This window comes from Indicator indicator, chromosome 2, assembly GCF_027791375.1.
Source record: "Indicator indicator isolate 239-I01 chromosome 2, UM_Iind_1.1, whole genome shotgun sequence".
NCBI lineage: Eukaryota > Metazoa > Chordata > Aves > Piciformes > Indicatoridae > Indicator > Indicator indicator.
The window spans coordinates 3850417-3874320 of NC_072011.1; the positions used below are offsets into that span (position 1 = coordinate 3850417).

Genomic DNA, 23904 nt, shown 5'->3' on the forward strand with positions numbered 1-23904 from the left:
GCCTGTCATAGTACTGTCAGGTTTGGAAGGGATCTCAAGGATCATCTAGTTCCAACCCTAGATTGGGTCCCTGGTGGACAGGGACATCTCACACTACATCAGGTTGCTCAGAGCCACATCCATGCATTCAGCTTGGCTTTAAAAACCTCCAGGGATGAGGCTTCCACCACCTTCCTGGGCAACCTGTTCCAGTGTCTCACCACCCTCATGGGGAAGAATTTCTTCCTAACATCCCATCTGAATCTATCCACTTCTAGTTTTGCTCCATTCCCTCCAGTCCTATCACTCCCTGATGCCCTAAAAAGTCCCTCCCCAGCTTTCTTGTAGCCCTCTTCAGATACTGGAAGGCCACAAGAAGGTCTCCTCAGAGCCTTCTCTTCTCCAGACTGAACAGCCCCAACTCTTTCAGTCTGTCCTCACAGGAGAGGAGCTCCAGCTCTCTGATCATCCTTGTGGCCCTTTTCTGGACACCTTCCAGCACCTACAGATCCTTCTTGTAATAGTGGCTCCAGAACTGGACACAGTACTCCAGGTGGGGGCTCACCAGAGTGGAGAGGGAGAATCACCTCGCTTGACCTGCTGGCCACACTTCTCTTGATGCAGTCCAGGCTCTGGTTGGCTTTCTGGGCTGCAAATGCACACTGGTGCTTCATGTTGAGCTTCTCATCCACCAGCACCCCCAAGTCCTTTTCTTCAGGGTTGAAATATAATTGTCTGTCTAGATCAGTAGAAAATGATGGTATCCCATTTATGCTATATTACTACAAAAGTATATCTTTTTTGAAGTGGCACTTATCATGCAAGAACTTCAGTCTTTAGAAACAAATATAATCTGCAGTAGTATCTGAATAATTTTAACTAATTTACCTACAGTGCCAACTACACAAGGGTCTGGACCTCAGAGCACGGTTGGAAATCACAGAAGCATGAAAAAGAATGATTCTGGTGAAAGTTCTTCTAATGTTACCAGACATCTGTTTGGGTAATGGCATTGTTCTTTGATTTTTCTAAAATATCTTTGAAATGAAACCATGCATGCATTACAGTGGTTTGTTTTTCTTGCCTTCAGGGAGGAGAAGTCACAGGAACTTGATGCTCTAGTGAATAACCACAATCCATTAAGACCACTAAACAAAACCAACCAGGTAGTACAGCATGCATCATTTTACTTCAGAATTATGAACTCTTCATTCTGCTTTGCACATCTGATAACTTTCAATTTGCTCTTAGGCCTGCCCCTTTGGGAGGGTTCCTGTTCAACTAGTAAGTGATGATGATGAGGAGGAGGAGGAGGAGGATGTGAAATCAACAGATTTCCCACTTACAGCTAGTGTTATGGAGAGGTATGGTTATTTGGATAGTGGAAATATTAGGAGTTAATGTTACAATTAATTGACAAATAGTCATTATACTTGCAAATGGTGTTGCAATAACCAACTTCCTATCTCAAGCTCTTTGTAAGAGAGCATGCAGGGATCAATTTCTTGTTCTGGCTAATCGGTTGACCTAAAAGAAATGGAGACTGAAGCCCCCAAAAATTTATTCAAAATAACTTTACATATTTGTGTTCCAGTTTCTAACATTAGATGTAAGATTGTCTTGTAACTTGGAACAGATTTTTATGTCCTCTTTTTTGACATAATCAGTATGATAGCAATTATATCAAGGAAGTGATTACAGAATCACGGAATGTTAGGGGCTGGAAGGGATCTCGAAAGCCCATCCAGTCCAGCCCCCCCTTGCCAGAGCAGCATCACCTAGAGCAGATCACACAGGAATGTATCCAGGTGGGTTTTGAATATCTCCAGATATGGAGACTCTACAACCCTCCTGGGCAGCCTGTTCTACTGTTTTGTCACCCTCACAGGGGAAACTTTTTTCCTCATGTTTCTGTGGCACTTTCTATGCTTCAACTTCCACCATTGCCCCTTGTGCTGTCATTGGGCATCACCAAGCAGAGCCTGACTCCATCCTCTTGGCACTCACCCTTTACATATTTATAAACATGAATGAAGTCACCTCTCAGACTCCTCCAAGCTGAAGAGCCCCAGCTCCCTCAGTCTCTCCTCATAAGGGAGATGTTTCACTCCCCTAAACATTTTTGTGTCTGTGCTGGACTCTTTGAAGCAGTTCCCTGAGGTCCTTCCTGAACGGAGGGGCCCAGACCTGGACACGATATTCCTGATGTGGCCTCACCAGGGCAGAGTGGAGGGGGATTAAGCTCATTTTGTTACGAATAACTTCAGCAGTGGAAGAATCTGTCAACTAAAATAGCGTATGTAACCTAACTGTAGCAGAGCTAGAAATAGAGGAGAAAGCTTCCCCACCAAGTCTGTTGTGCTAACTTTTTATTCCCCCCTCTAACTGCTCTGATTAAATTCATGCAGAAATGGGAACTTGGTAATCTAAAAATTAAATATGTAACCACAGAGTAAAAACTGCATAGTTAGCTTCTTGTCCTGTTTTTATGTATGTTGGAAACTTGTAGCCAAAAGTCTGCAAACTACCTTTTTTCATTTGTCTCACAAAAGGCAATGGCTACATGATAGTGTCATGTGACATAATGAATAATGTTATTTCCACAGGGAAATAGCCAGATCCAAATGTACAGCCTTCACTGCACGTTTTCCACCATCAGAACCAAAATCTTGTAGGGGTCAATCATATGACCTGCGAGGCTTACAGGTAACCTAAACCTTTTTTTAAAATAGGTACAAGGAACTCTGGCTATCTGTCCAAAAGGAAAACAATAACACCTTTTTTTTCAATGAAAGAGAAGATAGATTTTTCCTTTTTTTTTTTTGTTTTTCTTAAAGCAATTATGACTAGAGACATTACTTGTGGATTTTCAGATTTGAAAATCATTATGCATAATCAGGCATTAAGAAAGAGCTTTCCCTGACCCATACATCTGATGGGAAAATGGAGTGGGTGTTAATCTTTCCTGTGATTTATGAAGCAGGAATAAACAGCTCTCATCTTGACTGCAGGAGCCCTTTCAGTGTAGTCATGATTTTTTTATGATGGGAAATACGCTGTTCAGTGAAGTCCATTTAACTGAGCTCATTAAGTGCTTTTATGGGGGTGCCAGTTATGACTTTTTGATAGAGATTAATTTCAAGCTATGCCTTGCATGTTCATGTCATGTGTCTTCATCCCCAAAAAGAAAATTCAACACTACAATGCATTTAGGTCTTTGTTGTAGTAACTGTGTGATGGAAACTTAGTGATGGATTTAACAACAGTATCAGTAGTACTTGTCCAGGTGCCCTGCACTGTTTTCTGAAGCATATTCACTTTGTGATGCAGCAGTCCTTAATTATCATAAGAAGGTGTCTTTTGGACACTATACTTGAGATCTTTGCTATTTTTTTGAGATGCTTTTTCTTCTCTTTAGTCCTGATGAGAAAAAAATTCTTTCTGGTTGCAGATACCAGATGAGAAGAGCTCTGAAACAGCTATGAATTCAACTTTAACACTCAAAAGCACAATGGATACAAATCTTGTGATGAAAAGAGAAGGTAACTGTTAATGTGTAATGTTTCAGTCACTTAAAATGGACTAAGCATTAAAAATTTACTGGTCTGGATTTTTTTGTTTTTTTGAAAATTAATTGCTAAACAGAATATTCTTCCGAAAAATGGTAACAGTTGGTCTGTTTAGAACTGAGAAGAATTTATTCATTTGTTTTTTAAAAAGAAAAATCTTAACAGCAATCCAACTAAACCCCACAAATATCCCCACTGCAACATTGTCCAAAAGTATGTAGTGCTGGGCTTGAAGTAAAATGCCAATGCCATGGTGCTAATTCATTGTCCATCACTCTTAGAGTACATGTAGCAAATAGGCATTGAAATAGCAGCAGTGCAAGGTTTCAGGTGAAGTATTCCCAGCCTGAATGTATAAAAATGCTGCTGGAGTTTCTGGCAACAGTGCTATTTTATATCATATTGGCTGAGATAAATTCAGTCTAAGGTTTGCAGTGTTTTTGAGGGGTAGTCTCTTTAGTTTGTTTTTTTTATAGTAGTTTGCTTCTCACATGGCTTCCCTTTGTGTGTGCTCCCAGCTTACCCTATAAATGCCATAGCTCTAATTTCTTTTGTTGAGGTTTAATCCAAGGTTGTTTTGGCTGAAGTAAATAGATAAAGGTGAGACCACAACACAGTTCAAAGCTCTCACAGTTTCCTCTGAATGCAGAACATCCAATATCATCTGTTCAGCATTTTCTCTCCTGTTTACCTATTAGCACATGAAAGTCTAAGTTGCTTTTTCTCCTACTGTTAATGTATTTATCATACTAGGATTGCTCATACATCTCAATTATTTGCTTTAGTAAGGCTTCTCTTGTCTGTCTCTTGGTTTCATCTGTTGAGTAGATATCTTAGGCCAGCTTATCTGCTCCATGTACATTTACTTATAAAAGTTACAATTATGTAACTTCAGGCATTTCATAACTTGCTGTAATATAGTGCATTCTTCACCTGAGTTTTACCACAGCATATGCATGTCTCTTGGGGCACAGTATAGAACTGTGGTGGGTTGAAATTACCTCCCCAACTAATTTGAGAGAACTACCTCCCAAAATAAAGATTGCCAGACTAGTTCACTTTGAGATGGAAGCAAATGAAGCTCTATTTACAAGCAAACTAAAATCTAGAAATACAAAATGCAATGAATATGTACAAAATACACAATGTATGTACTATATATTTTTTTTTTGATTGATAAGCAACACAAAACTCTTCAGACCCCTCTGAATGAACCCAGGAGGGACTGTTCACCTCCTTCTCCACTCCCTCCCTCCTTCCTGTTACCTCACAGCAGTCAAAACAGAGATCCCCTGGCAAGGCCACAGGAGAGAAAGAGAGAGAAGTTGTAAGCAGAAGCAACAGAAGAAAAGAGAACTGTTTATGCCTCTACTCTATATCCCCATTAGCAAGCCAATGAATTCTATAGACCTTACCATTATTTTCCTTTTACATCCAATAATTTATTTTACTGTTAGTCTTTGTGCTCAGAATCTAGGCTAAAGTTCCCCTCTCAAACTGTAACAAGAATAAATTTCTTTTGTCTTATAATTACTTTTTCTCTATGAGGTTTCCCAAAGCATGAAAACACTTTGTCAAAAGGCACAAATTATTTGCCCCTTTTCTTATTTCCTGTGTCTTGCTAAAAAAAAAATCTAATTTCTTTTCACTATTGTATATCCTGAATGCAATCCAGTTCATTAACTTACACTGCAGGAATCCTTTGTTTGAATGACACTTGTGTTAAACAAGCATGTAGTCTTTAGAGCCTCGTTACATTTCAGTGTCAATCAAATACACTGTTACACTTTTGATGCTTTAAACAATGTGGTTTCATGTGCTGTAATTTTTAGAAATCTAATTTCTTTCTAGAAATAGAAGTTGTGATATCTTTTGCATGCCTGAGATACTTACTGGATTGTTAAAATGCTTTGGGGAATTACTTGAAACTTATTTTAGAAACAGCTGTCTGATGTATTCCAGAAATAACTTTAGGCTCTGCTGAAGTATTTATCTAATGCATGGTTTGACTATTATTTGAGGTCACCTCATGGTATAGAAATGGGGATGATGTGAGACCACCTTGCATTGTGGCCTTTCTGGAAGATGTTCTAAACAACTTGGATTACAGCAAGTATCTCAGGGCTGGGAGAATTTAGGAGGTTGCTCCTCCTGACTTAGCACCAACACCATGGAATATATGTGCTAATCTTTTACAGTTACTTGTCAGGTTGTACTTTCCCTGTTTGTGCTTCATTCAAGCTTCCATCAGATGCTAATTGTAGGAGCTCAGTCTTTCAGTAGCTGAGTTCACTCAACTTCTTCTTAGCATGGGATACTCCTTTCTAGGTGTAAGAAAACTAAAGGAATGCTCTTAGAATCATAGAATGATTTAGCTTGGAAGAGACCTTAGAGATCATCTACTACAAATGCCCTGTCATGGGCTGGCACACTCCTTAACTATGCTCAGTTGCTCAAGGCCTCATCCAACCTGGCCTTGAACATCCCCAGAGAGGAGGCATCCACAAGCTCACATGGCAGCCTCTTTGAGTCTCACCACCTTCATAGTGAAGAACTTCTTCCTAAGATCCAGTCTAAATTAGGCTCTATTCATGCCCTGCCCTGCAATATTCCACCAGTTCAATGGCTTTATCTCCACAAGAGGAGCCATGTTCCTTTAGCCTTTTGCTTCAGTCATTACTGAAGCATAGTCGTTACCTATAACTGGATTATAGGTTGCCTCAGCCAACAAGCTTCTAATTGGAAATATTTTGAGGAGAGACTGAGGGAGCTGGGGCTCTTTAGCTTGGAGAAGAGGAGACTTAAGGGGTGACCTCATTCATGTTTATAAATAAGGAAAGGGTGAGTGCCAAGAGGATGGAGTCAGGCTCTGTTTGGTGATGCCCAATGACAGGACAAGGGGCAATGGTGGAAGCTGAGGCATAAGAAGTTCCATGGAAGCATGAGGAAAATTTTTTTTTTTTTCTCTGTGAGGGTGACAGAACACTGGAACAGGCTGCCCAGGGGGATTGTGGAGTCTCCCTCTCTGGAGATATTCAAAACCCACTTGGATGCATTCCTGTGTGATCTGCTCTGGCAGGGGGGGTTGGACTTGAATGATCTTTCAAGGTCCTTTCCAGCCCCTAACATTCTGTGATTCTGTGAAGATTATCTTCAGTGCTTTATAAACCTGCTCAGCATCCCAGAATGTTGTAGCACAAATTATATCATTTCAGTCTGTGTATTGAAGGACACAGCTCTATCTGTTACCATTATAGTAGTATCCTAAGATTCTGAAGAAAGTTGAGATGCTATTAATACTGAATGAATTCTTAAGATTGTATTAGTGCCTTTTAATGCCTGATTCCAGTGAATCAACTCTGTTCATTTATTCTGATACAGAAAATGAGGTAAATTTCTATTAACTGCGGGATAAATCTGTTTGGAGTACTAAATACCAAGTCTTTCTTATCATGTGGTTTGTTTTTGTTTCTAGGAAATAAAGTCCTGCATCAGGAGCTGAAGGTACCAGAGTCAAGGAGTTTGGAAAATCAACAGCAAGAACTTAATTCCGGTGACAGCTGCAGAAAGCAGTTGGAACAGATGAAAATAAACTGTGTCAGTGCCAGGAAAGAATGGCCAGGTCGAGAAGTGACACAGAAAAACTGCTCTCGAGAGGTAAAATAACAGGAATATGCAGTGGTTTTCTATCTGCAGCAACCTTTCCATCTGGACAAAACTATTTCTGTGTTCTTAATTGTGGCTCCCTGTCTGAAATAATTGTGCTTTGTCCTTTGTAGATAAAACAGTCAAGCCTTGAAAAATCTGGTCATCCCATTTCAAAGGAATTATCACCACCAGATGCATTTTCTAGGACAAGTGATCCACCATATGTTTCAGGAACACCAAGCACCACATATAATGACTATATGGACTGGTAAGCCTCTTCTTTCATCTGCACACTGGTAGTCACTCTGGAAAGACTTCAGCAGTCTTTAACAGGGTCCCTTAAATGTTTCTGATCAGATAACAAACAAGATTTATGGGTGATTCCTACACTTACTATCAACTGCCTGACTTTAAGATTTAGATTGCATTTATGGAACTTCTCAACTTTAGTCAGCTTTTCAGCATTTGCAAGTACACTATCAAATCAAGGTCTAAATTACAGCATTTGCCTCCTTTCTCCGATCATAGAATTGTCAAGGTTAGAAGGAACCTCAAGGCTCATCCAGTTCCAACCCTCCTGTGTGGGCAGGGACACCTCACACTAGATCAGGTTGCCCAGAGCCACATTCAGCCTGGCCCTCAAAACCTCCAGGGATGAGGCTTCCACCACCTCCCTGGGCAACCTATTCCAGTGTCTCACCACCCTCATGGGGAACAACTTCTTCCTAACATCCTGTCTGAATCTACCCATTTCTATTTTTGTTCCTACCCCCCCCAGTCCTGTTATTAACTGACACCTTAAAAAGTCCCTCCCCAGCTTTCTTGTAGGCCCCCTTCAGATCCTGGAAGGCCAGAAGGTGGTCACCTTGGGGCTTTCTCTTCTCCAGACTTCTCCCAACTCTCTCTGTCCTCACAGGAGAGGAACTCCAGCCCTCTGCTCATCCTAGTAGCCTTTCTCTGGACACACTCTAGATCCTTCATATGATAGGGGCTGCAGAACTGGACACAGAAGTCCCTGCTACACACTGCTTTCTTTGGATGCGTTGTTGTGTTTTGTGGCTGTTTTAGTTTAACTCTTTATTGGTCCGGTTCCCATGACGCATCTGTGGCCTTTGGAATCTATAGATTTACAGAACTGAGCACTAAAGTTAGGAAATGATTGTATGGCTAAACAAATGCTGTCTTAATTTAAGCATAACCCCCTGTGCATATATTGATAGTTTTTTATAAGTCTCTAGGATGAATCATGTAGGTCAAGGTTTTATGAAGAGTAAGCACTGTTTTAGTTTGGTAGGACCTCTGTAGCTGTAGAATTTAGAATACATAGAGTGAGTTAAGCATGTTCTTTCATGATGGGACTTGAAAGAAGTAGACCTTGAATAGATACTAGTTTTGCTTTTTTAAACTTTTAATATATTCTTTGTAAGTTCTTATTGCACACAGTGTGAATGGCACATGGTAAATAAGCAGAATTCGGTGCTTTTGTGTTCAGTGAGAGCTGTGCATTTGTGCTTTTTCTTTTTTTTTTTTTTCTCCCAACTCTTATAATTCTTTACAATAAAATTGTTGGGAATAAATTAATTTCTCCAGTTCTGATTCTTAGGATGATTTTCTGTAAATGCTGCTGAAAAAAACATGGAAATATAACTAAATAAAGGGTAGATAAATCTATGGAAGCAATAAACAGGAAAAAAACAAACAGCAACCAAAAAAACAAACAAAAAGTAAACAAACAAAAACCCCAAACAAAACAACAACAAAATTTTATTCCAGTCTTAGTTTTCTTAGATATACAATCTCTCAGTTCATATACAATATAGCTAAAACTCTCAAAAAACCTCTCATGATGGCCATGGAATTATTTCAATATGCTTACTTTTTAAAAAGAGTTTCTCTATCTTAAAAAGGCTTTGAAAAGAGAACACTAAGATAAGGAAAGCTAACTGTGGGTCAGACAATCCTGCTGTCTTAAGGCCAGCTATTCTAGTTATATGGTGCTTTGATTTTCCAGCTTGTGATGAGTGCTAGTTAGTATCTGAAAATGAGAATTTCATTAACTTTGTGTTTTTTAAGAAATGTTTTTAAATATATTATAGTTTAAGTGTAGTTGAAGTTATCTCAATTACTGAAGTTAGCAGAGGCTTGAGCTTTTGCTAGTCAATAAGGGTTAACTTTCAAGTTAAGATTTCAACTTTGTTGTTTGCTGGAATAATCTTAAAAATAATATAACTAACTGCTGATATTGTTCACACTTTTTTCTTATAGTTTCAGAACACCAGTTGTAAAGAACAAATTTCTACCAGGTCAAATGTCTACTTCCTACAGCCAGCTCCCCTGTTTCCTACCACATACTCCAGCAACGGGATTTCAAAATCAAACTGGTTTGCAGGTAATGATTTTAAGCTGTTTAGTCACTGGAGACTACTTCAGTTTAAATATCTGCATGTATGTTTTAACCTAATGTTGCTCTTTATCTTACTGCATGAATAATGAGAATAAGCCATAAGGATACTTTCCAAAATACCTGTTTGTGTGAATGACTGAATTTCAATAAAATAAGTCATATCTTGAAAAATCAAGTTGGCAAATCATGAAGCCTTTGAAATCTAAGCCTTTTCAGCTTTTACTTCATGACAGAAACAAGAATTAGAGTCACTTTTTTTTCAGCTATACTTTTATACTGGTACTACCTACTACAATGGAGTACCCACAGAGAAGGGTGTGTTAAAAACTGTAAGAAGCTGAGGGAGGTAAAAGAATGAAGAATTATTCCCTCTTTTTGTTAGATGGGGGGATTCTCTCCCCCCAGCTGTGGGTTTAAGCTTCCTGACAGAGGATTCTTATTTAAAATTTGTGGCTGTTCTACAGTTTGTAGCAGGTATGGACAATGCAGGCTGGTTTAGCTTCACAGCACTGAAGTCTGTTAGCTAGTAGTTAGGTCTCAGTAGTAGAGTTGAGAACAGTTCTAAAGTTAGTTGCATGCTGTGACTTAGTCTATTAGGTAATCTGGTTTCCAACATTATTTGTGAAGAGGGGAATGTCTATAATGGTCTAAGAAGCCTTATTAAAGAGCATTTTTTTTCTTGATTTCCAGTGTGAAGAGCATTGGTATCTTTTATAAGACTTGAGTGATGTTATCTGCCAAGTGATAATCATTATACAAATACTTCTCTTTTGGGGATCTTTAGCTTTACTACTTTCTATTTTGTTCCAAAAGATGATGACAACTTAAAGCATCTTAACTTCAGTGTGGAATCATAAATTGCTTTGGGTTGGAAGGGACCTTGAAGATCATCTAGTTCTAACCTCTGACCACAGGCAGGGGCAACTTCCGGTAGCCCAGTTTACTCAAGACCTCATCCAACCTGGCATTGAACACCTCTAGGGAGGGGTCATCCATGACCCCCTGTGCAACTTGTTCCAGTGTCTCACCACCCTCACTGTAAAGAATTTTTTCTAATATCCACTCTAAATCTACCCTCTTCCAGCTTAAGGCCATTTCCCCCCCCATCCTATCACAAGCCTTTGTAAAAGTCCCTTCCCAACTTTCCTGTAGGCCCCTTTTGGGTACTGGAAGGCTGCTATAAGATCTCCCTGAAGCCTTTTCTTCCCCAGGCTAAACAATTCCAAATCTCATAGCCGATCCTCACAGGGGAGGTGCTCCAGCCCTCTGAACATCTTCATTGCTCTTCTCTGGACCTGCTCCAGCAGTTTGATGTTCTTGTGCTGGGGGCAGCAGAACTGGATGCAGTACTCCATGTAGAGGGCACAAATCACCTCTCAATTTGCTGGTCACAATTCCTCTGATGCAGCCCAGGATATGGCTTGGCCTCCTGGAATGCAAGCACACATTGCTGGCTCCTGTTGAGTTTTCATCAACTGAGTAGGGCACTACCAAGTTCTTCTGGATGTATACTAATAGTTATTTTCTTTTCTGTCTATGCCCAGGTTCCAGCTCCTATCCCTTCACATGAATGCCTTACTGTCAAAGGAAGAGTTTATACAATATTAAAACAAATAGGTAGTGGAGGTTCAAGTAAGGTAAGATGGGTATTTTATCTTTTTTTAGTCACTCATTAACACAGTGGCAGCTGTATTGTAAATTTACATGTTTAGGTCATCAGTGCCATATCCATATCCATATACAAAGTGTTTGACCCAGACACTTGCTGGTTTTAATGCTATGATTACTCTTTATCTGTCATGGATGCAGAAGAAACACAGCGTGTAGGGTAGGTTTGGTACAGTGCTGTTTTTATTGGGTCTTCAGATACCCTGCAGTAATAACTGATTCACTGATGATTATGGAAATGATGCTTCAAATATTACAGGATGTTAGGCACACTACTATTCATTTTAGAGAACAAATGAAGTAAAACTAGTGGAGTAGATAAAGGGGCTGTGTTGAAGTAAAGAATAAACAGTGAACAGAAACTGATGTAGTCAGAACACTGAAGAGAAGCTACACAACTAGGAATAAAAAAGTGATCAATCAACTCTCAACAGCATGTCAGATTTTGACTTCAGTAAACAGTGGAGGGAGGCCACTTTGGTTTTGCTTTCTGCATGATGTTCTGAAGGTAAATTGTGTATGAGGATCATTTCTATGGTGGAGTGAACTCTGAGATGTGCTGCAGTGCTACTGTAAACCTTATTTTGAGAGGCTATTGTTTAGGGTACTGTGAATATGTTGTTGGGAAATGTGTGGCTTGTAAGGTTGATTGAAAGTTCCTGGAGTGGACAGACAATCCCCTGTATCTGTAACTTTGAGAAGGGGAGTGTAAGTATGACTGAAGTGGTGAGTGAACTGCTTTTTCTAAGCAAACTTGGAATGATAGCAGCTTGGGAAATAGTTCTGGCAAAATCTCTTGTTCAGAAGATAATTATAGCAAAAAGCACAAGCTGTAACTTTTCCAGGAACTGCTGGAAAGCTAACTAGTCTCTAGTTTTCTGGGTCTTGACTCATGCTCTTGTAAATTTAAATCACACTGGCTAGCTTCCAGTCACCAGGGGTTTCCAGGAAGAAAAGATTCCTGTGTCAGCAACGTACAATCATAGAACGAGATAGGATGGAAGAAAGCTTCCCTGCATGTCTCTTGGTCCTGCTTAAGGCAAGGCCAAAATATATAGAGCAGGTTGTTTGTGGGCTATGTGTGGTCTTTTGCAGTCAAGTGTTGAGTATCACAAAGAATGGAGATTTCAACAGCCTCTCTGGACAACCTTTTCCTCTGACTGCATGATGGTGGAAAAAAAATCCTGATGTCTAATTGGAATTTTCCTTGCTATCTATGCCTGTTGCCTCTCCTACTTGAACCATTGAAGAGGAATTTCCTTTTTTTTTTTTCTCTCATAGATTCAAGGAATGGTTTGTATTGGAAGGGATCTTAAAGACCATCTAGTTCCAACCCCACCGCCATGGGCAGAGACACCCTCCACTGGACCAGGTTGCTCAAGGCCTCATCTAACTTGGTCTTCAACAGCTCCAGGGAGGGGACGTCCATGGATCTAGTATGAAGTGTTCCTGCAGAGGGGCTGGAACTAGATGATCCTTGAGGTCCCTTCCAACCCTGACAGTTCTATGATTCTGTGACTTCCCTGGGCAACCTGTTCCAGTGTTTCACCACCCTTACTGTGAAGAATTCTTTTTTTGTACCTTCTTTCAACAGCTGAAGGCAGCAATAAGATTCCCTGTAGCCTTCTCATCTTGAGACTGAACAGTCTCATTGCTCTCAGCCTCTTCTTGTATGCCATGAGGGCTAACCTCCAAATCCTCTTGGTGTTATGGTGTGGATGTACAGTGGCAGGTCAGACTCTGAGAGGTGTTATTTTGCATTCTCTGGAACACTTCAGACTTGTGATCAGATAGACTTAGTGAAACGTGGTAGCAAGATAATTTCTGATAGAAAGTTGCTGCTCTTGTAACTGGTGGCTTATTTTTTGTTGTTACATTGACTGGTATGAGCCTTTTTTTGATAAGTTGAATGTTGTTTCTTCCTTTTGAAAAGGTACAATTCTGTCCAGGGTGATTTGAAGGACCACAGTAAACCAGCCCTAGGACTGACTGAAATTACTAACTGATACAATATTGCAGGTGTTTCAGGTCCTGAATGAAAAGAAGCAGCTGTATGCTGTCAAATACGTGAACCTGGAGGAAGCCGACCAACAGACTGTTGGGAGCTACAAGAATGAAATCGCTCTTTTGAGTAAACTGCAGCAACACAGTGATAAGATCATTCGCCTTTATAGCTAGTGAGTAAACTCTGAGTTGATTAAACCAAGATCTCTTTATGTAAAAACTTAACTTTTAACAAGTTGTTTGTTTTTTTTTTTTTTAAGTGAAATTACTGATCAGCATATCTACATGGTAATGGAGTGTGGAAATATTGACCTCAATAGCTGGCTCAAAAAGAAAAAAACCATTGATCCATTGGAACGAAAGAGCTATTGGAAAAACATGCTGGAAGCTGTTCACACAATCCACGAATATGGTATTGTTAAATGATTCTAGGTATTTGTACAGGTTATGTGGCAGAGATAATATCAATGTGTTTGCATTTTGGAAGTGGTATTTCTATTAGTTCTAAGCCCTACTCATCTCCAAAGGTGGGTGGGCTTTGATTCAAAGGGATCTCCCAGTATCAGCATTGTATAATGCTTTCTAGTTCCTTGGAATTATTCTCTATTTCCTCTGCTATGCATTGTATACTCTCAATATTTCTTGTTCCCCATTGGACTCACATTTTCACAGCATCATAGAATGTTAGGGGCTGGAAGGGACCTTAGAAGATCACCTAGTCCAACCCTCTTCCAGATCAGGATCACCTAGAGCACATCACCCCGGATCTTGAGTATCTCCAGAGAGGGAGAGCCACTCATCCTCTCTAGAAAAACTTTTACATTAATTACAGCTTTTACACAGCTCTGTAGTTAAGTTTGCATAGAGTTTCAGCTTTTTTTCACAATTCTTCAGGCATTTATTTCATTTTTATGTAATTGATTCACGTGTGTCTGGCTGTATGACAAAGGAGAGAGTAGCTTTGTGTTATTTAGGTGTTCAGGAAGCATGTAGATGTAGCACTTCAGGACATTTTTTAGTGGTCATGTTAGCTGGGTTATGGTTGGACTCCAAGTCTTTTCCAACCTTCAGTGATTCTATGATTTTCCCATTTCAGAAAAAAGAGTGACCTGTACATACAGCAGAGAGCATCACCTCTTTACAGCACAAGAGTACTAGGAACATTCAGTCAAATAAACAGCAAAACCTGCTAAGACACAGGCCATATGCTATATGATATGTCCTTGAAACAAACAGTTTCACAAAATGAAGATGGATTGGTTAATTAGAATCATAGAATGGTTTGGTTTGGAAGGGGACCTCCAAAGGTCATCTAGTCCAACTCCCTGGCAGTGACAGGGACATCCTCCACTAGATCAGATGGTTCTGAGCCTTGTACGTAGGTTTTGTGAGAAATTAGTCATAGGTAATCCTCAGTTAGAGGTACCTTTGGAGATCAGGAAGCAGAAAACATCAGACTAAGAAATAATTCCCTTAAGTACCTGCTTGCCTGGTACTTTTAAGAGAACCCCAGGAATGGGCAGGCCATTGAATTGCTCCAGAACAGCAGTTTAATATGACAGTGTTCACATAGAGCTAGAGGGCCTATCCCTAACCAAGAGCAACTATGCAAGTCAAGCCTCTTGGAGATATTTGGGGTGCCTGCAGATTTGAATTAAGTAATAATTTCAAACTGAAAATTCACACAATTCTTAACTGACAAAAAATCCCATGAAATCTGTGAGGAATAATTATGGGTTTGGTCAGGTAAAGCTGATCTGCCTCTCTTCACAGAATCACGGAATCGTGCAGGGTGGAAAAACCCTCAGGATGGCCAAGTCCAACCCAGAACCCTACTCTACAAGGGTCACCCCTAAACCAGAGCCCCAAGCACCACATCCAAAAAACCTTTCAACACATGCAGGGTTGGTGACTCAACCACCTTCCTGAGCAGCATGTTCCCATGCCTTATCACTTTTTCTCCTAAAAATGTTTCCTAATGTCCAGTCTAAACCTACCCTGTTGCAGCTTGAGGCCATTCTCTCTTGTTGTGTCATGAATTATCTGTCAGAAGAGACCAGCACCAGCCTCTCTACAATGTCGGTTCAGGTAGTTGTAGAGAGCAGTGAGGTCTCCCTCAGCCTCCTCTTTTCCAAACTAACCATCCCCAGCTCCTTCAGTCACTCCTCATCAGATTTATTCTTCAGGCCCTTCCCGATCTTCCTTGCCCTTCTCTGCACTGGCTCCAGCACCCCCACAACTCTCTGAGCAAGGGTTATGGGAAGTGAGCAATTAACAAATTGGTAGTATTAACTTGGATTGACTTCAAACTCTTCTTTTACAGGCATTATTCACAGTGACCTGAAACCAGCAAACTTTCTGATAGTTGATGGAATGTTAAAGCTAATTGACTTCGGCATTGCAAACCAAATGCAACCAGATGTTACAAGCATCATTAAGGATTCTCAGGTGAAATACTTGTGGAAAATCAATATAGGCTTTACAGAAAAGTAATGAATATGTTGATTAATGTAGTAACTGAAATGACTACTGAGATGTTATCCTAAATAGGTTTTTATATATGTAAATACTGAGCTTTTATTGAATGGAATAACAATGGCCTTCAGCCTTAAGTGAAGCAAATTTTCAAGGTGCTTTTCAGTGCTTTGAGAGGAAAATGTTAATTTTTAACCAGGTGAGTTAAATTAAGGGCATGTTTCACTTAATATTTTTACTTCTTTCTGGTTAGGTTGGCACAATGAATTATATGCCACCTGAAGCAATAAAGGATATGTCTTCTTATGGAGAAAATGGGAAACCTCGCTCTAAGGTAGCAATCTTTCATTTTTCTTTTTTTTCTTCTCCTGGGAGAGAAATGTTTGGAGTCAAGCTCTCTTTCCTCACCTCTCTCCGTTCCCCTAATCCCCCCAACCTTATGTGATTTCCTTTGAAGTGCTCAGCTTCAACAGAAGTAGATAGTCCTGTAAGAAACCAGCCTAGGTGTGGTGGTTGAAATCTGGATCTGAATCCTTTAAACCCAGAGGAACTAAACTCTGACATCCTGGTTTGAGGACACAGCTGTGATCACAGAATCACAGAACGTTAGGGGTTGGAAGGGGCCTCAAAAGATCATCCAGTCCAACCCCTCTGCCTGAGCAGGGTTACCTAGAGCAGGTTGCACAGGAATGCATCCAGGTGGGTTTTGAATGTCACCAGAGAAGGAGATGTCACAACCTCTCTGGGCAGCCTGTTCCAGTGCTCCATCACCCTCACAGTGGAAAAAGTTTTTCCTTATGTTCACATGGAACCTCCACTGCTCCAGTTTGCTCTGTTCCTCCTTTTCCAATCATTGGATATCACTGAGAAGAGGCTGGCATCACTGAGGCTTCTCCTGTCTCAGGGGTTTCTGGACTGAATTAATTTAGTATGCTTTTATTTATATTTACTCATAGATATGAAATTAGAATATTGCTGCTCAACTTGTTGAGGCCTACCTTTAACCTTTTGTTCAAGGAGGTTGGTACTCAAAAATAATTCATAAAAATCTTTTTTTAAGGACTATTAGTGAATGAAGTCACAGCACTGTCTTAGTAGATAGTGGCACAGAGTCTTGGTTGAATGTCTAATATACTAAGCTCTGTTAACCAGTGTAAAATAAGTGTACTGTAATTTCATTTAACAGTACAATTAAATGACAAACTGAGTGAGTGAGGCAGTTCCTTTAAGTGAGAACTCATCTTTGGGTTTTGTTTTTTGTTTTAGATAAGTCCCAAAAGTGATGTGTGGTCGTTGGGATGCATTTTGTACTGTATGACATATAGAAGGACTCCATTTCAACATATAACAAATCCATTTAATAAACTGCATGCTATCGTTGATCCTAGCTATGAAATAGAATTTCCAGATATTGCTGAGAAAGATCTTCAAGATGTGCTAAAGGTAACTGCCAAAGATAAATTGCCATTACTTGAATTCAAATTAGTTTCTTTAAAGCATATTTTCTTAAAACTGATTGAGTTGTGCTTGAGAAGTTTTGGACAAAAATGCTTCCTGCTACTTACAGTAATTGGCTAAAAGAAGATTTAATTAAGCTAGAGCCTACTTCATATAGTTGCCATAGTAAAAGTGTCTTTTCAGCTCATTAAGTCACTGGTTTATGTCTGCCTTAAGCTCCTTTTGGATGGACAACCTGAAGTAATCAATAGTAGCTTTTCTATTTGCCATCCCTCTCCCTTTCCTGCTATTGAAACTTGGCCTGTGCTCAACTAGTTACTCAAACTCTAGTTGTGCTGCTCAGTAGCTAAGAAACTGAAGTCTGGAAGCATTTATCCTCTTAACTTTCAAATCTCAGTGTCATTGTCATGCAGAATAAAAGGATATTGTAGGTTCTAGTCTTCACCTCTTCTGACACTATTCCTTGAGTCAACCAGGATGCCAAACTTTACTCTAAAGATAATGAAAGCAATTAGCTTAATCTGTTATTTTATTGTGATTAGAGTCTTTACGTAGGTTGGCAGTAAAGAAGTTCTGACGTGTTTCTACAATCTCCTCACTGTTAATTCTTAGGAAAATTCATAATTCATGGGCAAAGCATTCTCCTTGTTTTCATTTGCAGCACTGTTTAATAAGAAATCCTAAACAAAGAATATCTGTTTCGGAGTTGCTGGTGCATCCCTATGTTCAAATTCAAACTCATTGCCAAACAGGTACATTTTTATTTAAAAATACATTTTTTTAATTAATTAGACTTTATACTTCTATTTCATTAAACGAAGTGCTTTACTCCTTTATGTACTTTCTGCTTGCTGGTGTAACAGTCTATTCTGTTTGGTGCCTATATGTGTTTCAGAGAAGACTTCAGTGTTTTCATAGAATCACAAAATTAACCAGGTTGGAAAAGGCCTTTGAGATCATCAAATCTCAACCTATTACCCAACACCATCTAATCAACTCAACCATGGCACTAAATGCCTCAACCAGGCTTTTCTTAAGCACTTCCAGGGACAGTGACTCCACCACCTCCCTAGGCAGCACATTCCAATGGCCAATCTCTTTCTGTGAGGAATTTTTCCCTGCCATACTATTTCTGTCACTGGTTGCTTGGGAGAAGAGACCAACCCCCACCTAGCTACAACCTTCTTTCAGGTAGCTGTAGAGAGCAAAAAGGTCTCCCCTGAGCCTCCTCTTCTCCAGGCTAAACACCCCCAGCTCCTCCTAGGGCTGTGCTCCAGACCCCTCCCCAGCCTTGTTGCCCTTCTCTGGACACGTTTGAGGATCTCAACATCTTTCTTACAGATTTTAATTAAACCTCTTAAGTGTTGTATACAACTTTAGCGTAATTCTGAATTAATTGCAGGTGTTCCAAATGCAAAAGGAACAACAGAGGAAGTAAAACGTATCCTTGGCCAGCTTGTTGGCTTGAATTCTCCCAACTCGATTTCTAGAGCTGCTAGGGTAAGTGCCTGTTCATGCAAACAAAGGTTGGAACATTTGGTAATGAAGCTTGGGAGGATCATAGAATTGTCAGGGTTGGAAGGGACCTCAAGGGTCATCCAGTTCCAGCTCCCCTGCCGTGGGCAGGGACACCTCACACTACAGCAGGTTGCTCAGGGACCACATCCAGACTGGCCTTAAAAATCTCTGGGGATGAGGCTTCCACCACCTCCCTGGGCAACCTATTCCAGTGACTCACCACCCTCATGGTGAAAAACTTCCTAACATCCAATCTAAATCTCCCCACTGCTAGTTTTGCTCCATTCCCCCTAGTTCTATCACTACCCTGACACCTTAAAAAGTCCCTCCCCCGCTTTCTTGTAGCTGGAAGGCCGCAACAAGGTCTCTGCAGTGCCCTCTCAGGCCTCTGATTTGGGGATACCTCAATCAAAGCTGTAACCCCAGCTAGAAAACCATTACACACTCTACTGATTCTTGTTTGGAAGCATGCAGAGTCTCTCTACATCCTTCTGAATGGAAAAAGTTGAAAGGATGATGCTAACCTTAATTTACCTTTTACTTCTTTTTAGCTACTCCTCAGTACATCTGTGTTGCTTTGTTTCCAAGTCCCCTACTGCCCCAATATCTCTTCTCTAAAGCAGTCTTTACTGAACTGCTTTCAAGCTGCCTAAAAACTGTAGTAGGTCTTTTAAGAACCATTCTCATGACAGATGAATTTGTCATCTTTTTAAGTGTGCAAGCTCTTGGACTGAAACTATCTTTGCTTCCTGCAAGCTGCTGAACTGTTAATGCGTTGCTACGTGTGAAGTACTCCCTGCATGTGAGGGTGTCAGGTAGTGATAGGACTAGGGGGAATGCAAAAAAAGTAGAAATGGGTAGATTCTGATTGGATGTTAGAAAGAAGTTATTCACCACAAGGGTGGTGAGACAATGGAACAGGTTGCTCAGGAAAATGGTAGAAGCCTCATCCCTGGAGGTTAAGGCCAGTCTGGATGTGGCACTGAGCAACCTGATGTAGTGTGAGGTGTCCCTGCCCAATGCAGGGGGGTTGGAACTGAGGTCCCTTCCAACCCTGACAATTCCATGATTCTATGTTGAGGTGTTATGATTCCAGCTTCTTGACTGACTGCCTGAAAGAGAAGTTTGGTAACTCTTCACAGGATGTTAGGGGTTGGAAGGGACCTCTGGAGATCTTCAAGTCCACCCCCCCTGCCAGAGCAGGACCATAGAATCTAGCACAGGTCACACAGGAGCACATCCAGACAGGGCTTGAAAGTCTCCAGAGAAGGAGACTCCACAACCTCTCTGGGCAGCCTGTTCCAGTGCTCCATGACCCCCACAGTGAAGTTCTTCCTCATGCTGAGGTGGAACCTCCTGTGCTGTAGTGTACATCCATTACCCCTTGTCTTATCCCAGGGCACAACTGAGCAGAGCCAGTCCCCTCCCTCTTGACCCCCAGCCCTCAGATATTTATAAACTCTTCACCAACTGGATTCTCAGAAGAGGTGATAGTGGTCAAATGTATAAGCTGAGATAGAATACAAAGGGTTTTTTTCATGGGAAGCAAATTCAGTGTGCCTCAAGTAAATCTGCAGGAGTTTATTGCACTGACTTGCACTGCTAGTCATACTTGGTTTTTGGTTTTGGGTTTGGTTTTGTTTTTTTTTTTTTTTTGAAACATGGGAGTGAACAAAAAATTACCCTTCGAATGGTTTTGTGACGCAGCTCTGTTTGTGGCCGCTTATTTTCCTGCCTTGTTGTAAAGCTTGCTTGCCCTGAGCTTGCAAATGCCTCTCTCCTTCCATGCTGGTGTTACCACATCAGAGGGAACTAATGGAATAAATCTGACTTTATTTTTGAACCTCAGTAATTACTTTCTCAGCCAACTTGCTTGTGCAGCTAAATCAGCACGTTTCCTTTTAGGTAACTACATTGCATTGGAGCTGAACTGCCTTAAGTGTCTCTTTCTCTGATTTGAGAGATAAGTTTATGGTGTTGGGAATATTTCAGTATGTGATGATTTATTGCACAGGATGTTAGGAGTTGGGACCTCCAAAGATCATTGAGTCCAACCTCCCTGCCAGAGCAGGATCTAGGACGGCTCCCACAGGAATGCATCCAGATAGGTCTTGAAAGTCTCCAGAGAATGAGACTCCTCCGCCTCCCTGGGCAGCCTGTTCCAGTGCTCTGTGACCCTCCCAGTGAAGTTCCTCCTCACGTTGAGGTGGAACCTCCTGTGCTCTAGTTTATATTCATAATGTTCTGGTAATGTTTGCCATAAAGATGTGATTTGAATCCATGTGCTCACCTGAATTCCTGTGTTTTTGTTAACTTTCAGACTTTATATGAACAGTGCAGCAGTGGTAAACGTCTAGATGTCTCAGCATTTGCAAAACATGGGAGTCAAAAGTCATGGACAACAAAATGACATTCTGCTGTTCAGGATGCAACAGAGATGCTTGGTCTGTTGGAAAAAAAAAAAGTATTTTGTGCTGCTAGCTTTTAAAAGGACACTCAGCATAGTTCACGTTTTACAATCTTTTGTCTTCTGGTAATGTTTGTAGATCATAAAAAAAAATTTAATTGAGTGCTTTTTACTGTGGGCTGGTTCACCCTTTGCATGCTACTTAGGGTGAGCAATGAAAATTGCTAGCTGGTGACTATGATCTCTAATTACAAAGCACTACAGTGTTTGGAGTACAGAATCTTATATGAGAACCTTCAAGCTTTATCATCCCCCTGAAGTTAAAACAATACAACAAAGAGGTATTTACATGTTTCTCATGTGCATCTTTTATGACCTGAATATGTTGATCTGCTGTGCCCTCCTTTACTGATAAATGCCTCTTGTGTCCAGTTTGGGTCACAGTTAAGGAAATAAAGTGTTTATTGAAGAGATCAATTTCAGTATTGGTAGATACATGTAAATGTCATTTAATTATTTTGAGCTGTTCCTGTGGTTAAGTGACATGGTGGAAGCATCAGTACTGTTCAGCAGTTATATGAATAAAAGTGGGTTTTGTTGTAGTAAAAATGCTACTGTAACTCCAATGTGCTTTTCAGATTTCAAAACAGAAACTCCATCAAGATCCATGTGCTCAGCAATGACTAATTGACACTTTGAATAGCATCAATACTATGCTACTGAGTGTATTGGGACATTTTTCCCTTACACAATTGTTAGTGAATTGATCAGGTTCTGTCTTAACTGAGTGAAAGCCTATGAATTTTAAATGTACTTACATCATGAAAATATGTTGAAATAATACCCAATAGCTTCAAATTTGGAAAAAACAAAACACACAACCTCCTTCAGTTTTATGACTGCTGCCATGATGTCCTTGGATACCTTCTGAAACATGGAACTTGCCAGCTCTATCTTGATCAAGCATTTTGATTTACTCTGTTGTGCATTTCCTTCACAACAGCCCTGCTTATAAAGAGCTTCACTTCATTTACTAAAGTGAAATTATTTTCTTGTTTATCTGCATGAATTAAGAGTATGACTTATTCCTTGATTAGTGATGGGAAAAGTTGAAAGTCGGCACCAGGGAAGCTTTCCTTGATAATTTCTGCATATTAGATTACTGACTTCATAGAATTGTTAGGGTTGGAAGGGACCTCAAGGATCATCCAGTTCCAACCCACTTGCTGTGGGTAGGGGCACTTCACACTAGGTCAGGTTGCTCAGAGCTACATCCAGCCTGGTCTTACAAACTTCCAGGGATGGGGCTTCCAACACCTCCCTGGGCTTCAGAGAAGCACTGAGATGTTTTAAATTTTCTCATTGCTTTTGTATAGTGTATTTAAGTTTGAATTGGGCAAAGAAGTCACAATGGAATATTTTACAAAGGCCTCAGTTGAGGGAAGTTTGTCTTTCATTGTAAGCATATATTTAAGTACTCACTTCTCTCCTCTTCTGTTTGGTTTTGTTTTTCTCCTTCATATTGCCTGGATTCACATGATTTCGTGTTTTTCTTTTTTGATCTTGAAACATTAAGGTCACTGATATCTTAACTACCAGTTGATTTCTGTAGCTTACAAGAGCCATGGAAATGAAAGCTCGAGGATCAGAAACATCTTGAGTGGAGCATGCTGCTACTAGTTACTTGTTAACCTTGAACCTGTCTCAGCACTGTGGTAGCTCCATAAAGTCTCTAGGAAGGTTGGCAGCCCAGTTTAGACTGCCATAGAATCCTAGAATTGTTTTGGTTGGAAAAGGCCTCTAAGACCATCCAGTCCAACCACTGACCTGACACTACCATGGCCATGACACCATGTTCCAAAGTGCCATGTCCACAGGTTTCTTTAACATCTCCAGGGATGATGATGACTCCACCTCCCTGGGGAATCCATTCCAATGCCTGACCACAGAAGTCTGACTATGCAACCAAGCACTGGAGCACAAGTCATGTGCCTGGAAGCTATTTCTCCCTCTCTGGTGGAGGTGTATGGTCATAGTCCTTCAGTCATCTGTATGCCATCTGGTAGGGTGATTAGGTCAGTTTGAGGGGGTGAAACAGCTCATTCTTGCTGCTGGACTCTTCTTTAAGCCAGCACATCTTGCTCCCTTGGGAAGATGCAGCTGGAGTCCAAAGAAGTCTCAGAAATGACTTTGAGCATCACGAAATGCTAGGTAGTTGTATTTGTTCTGAAGATGTAGGTGATATTCTTGAGAGCTTTCAGCCTGCCCCTGTAAAAGGGGAATTCCCACTGCCTTTGCCAAGTGTGTTAGTAGGGCTGAGATACCTAGACAGAGCAGATAAAGGTCAGCTTATCTGACAGGGATAGGCATCTTGCACTGCCTGCTCTGTTCTACTTCTCCTTGGTGTTTGTGGGCATCGCTCCTAACTGACACCTCCGGTTAAAGAGAAGAGGCAACCTTTTGGCCCTGGAAGACACCAGGGATCCAGATGCAGAGTGGCAGCTGCACCTTGCATGATTTTTAAGATCTCAACATACCTGTTATCCAGTAGTAATAATATTGCTGTCCTTGTCTTAATTTGGAGTCAAGAGCAAATAGAGACAAGGAGTAGTAAACAGCTATCCCACCAACAATAGTGGAGGAAAGACTTCATCTCAAGGTGTTCTTGCCATCTTTGCTGCCATTCATTTATCAGTTTCCTGATGACTTTATAGCCCTATAAGACGTAAAACCTGAAAAAAACAGCTGCATATACTTTGATCTCTACTGATACA

The 23904-nt window shown here is 40.6% G+C and overlaps 1 protein-coding gene across 1 annotated transcript in view; it reads left to right on the forward strand.

The window, feature by feature from the left end:
* Nucleotides 1-21133, forward strand: part of TTK (TTK protein kinase) — a 32336-nt gene extending 11203 nt beyond the window's left edge. The window contains 17 exon segments of the mRNA XM_054398334.1: nucleotides 874-982; nucleotides 1070-1145; nucleotides 1231-1343; nucleotides 2586-2685; nucleotides 3398-3521; nucleotides 7024-7205; nucleotides 7328-7464; nucleotides 9462-9585; nucleotides 11145-11237; nucleotides 13288-13445; nucleotides 13533-13684; nucleotides 15596-15720; nucleotides 16001-16081; nucleotides 17014-17190; nucleotides 17867-17957; nucleotides 18608-18705; nucleotides 21044-21133. Of these exon segments, the coding sequence (XP_054254309.1) occupies nucleotides 874-982; nucleotides 1070-1145; nucleotides 1231-1343; nucleotides 2586-2685; nucleotides 3398-3521; nucleotides 7024-7205; nucleotides 7328-7464; nucleotides 9462-9585; nucleotides 11145-11237; nucleotides 13288-13445; nucleotides 13533-13684; nucleotides 15596-15720; nucleotides 16001-16081; nucleotides 17014-17190; nucleotides 17867-17957; nucleotides 18608-18705; nucleotides 21044-21133 (2030 nt within the window).
* The last annotated feature ends 2771 nt before the right edge of the window (nucleotides 21134-23904 follow it).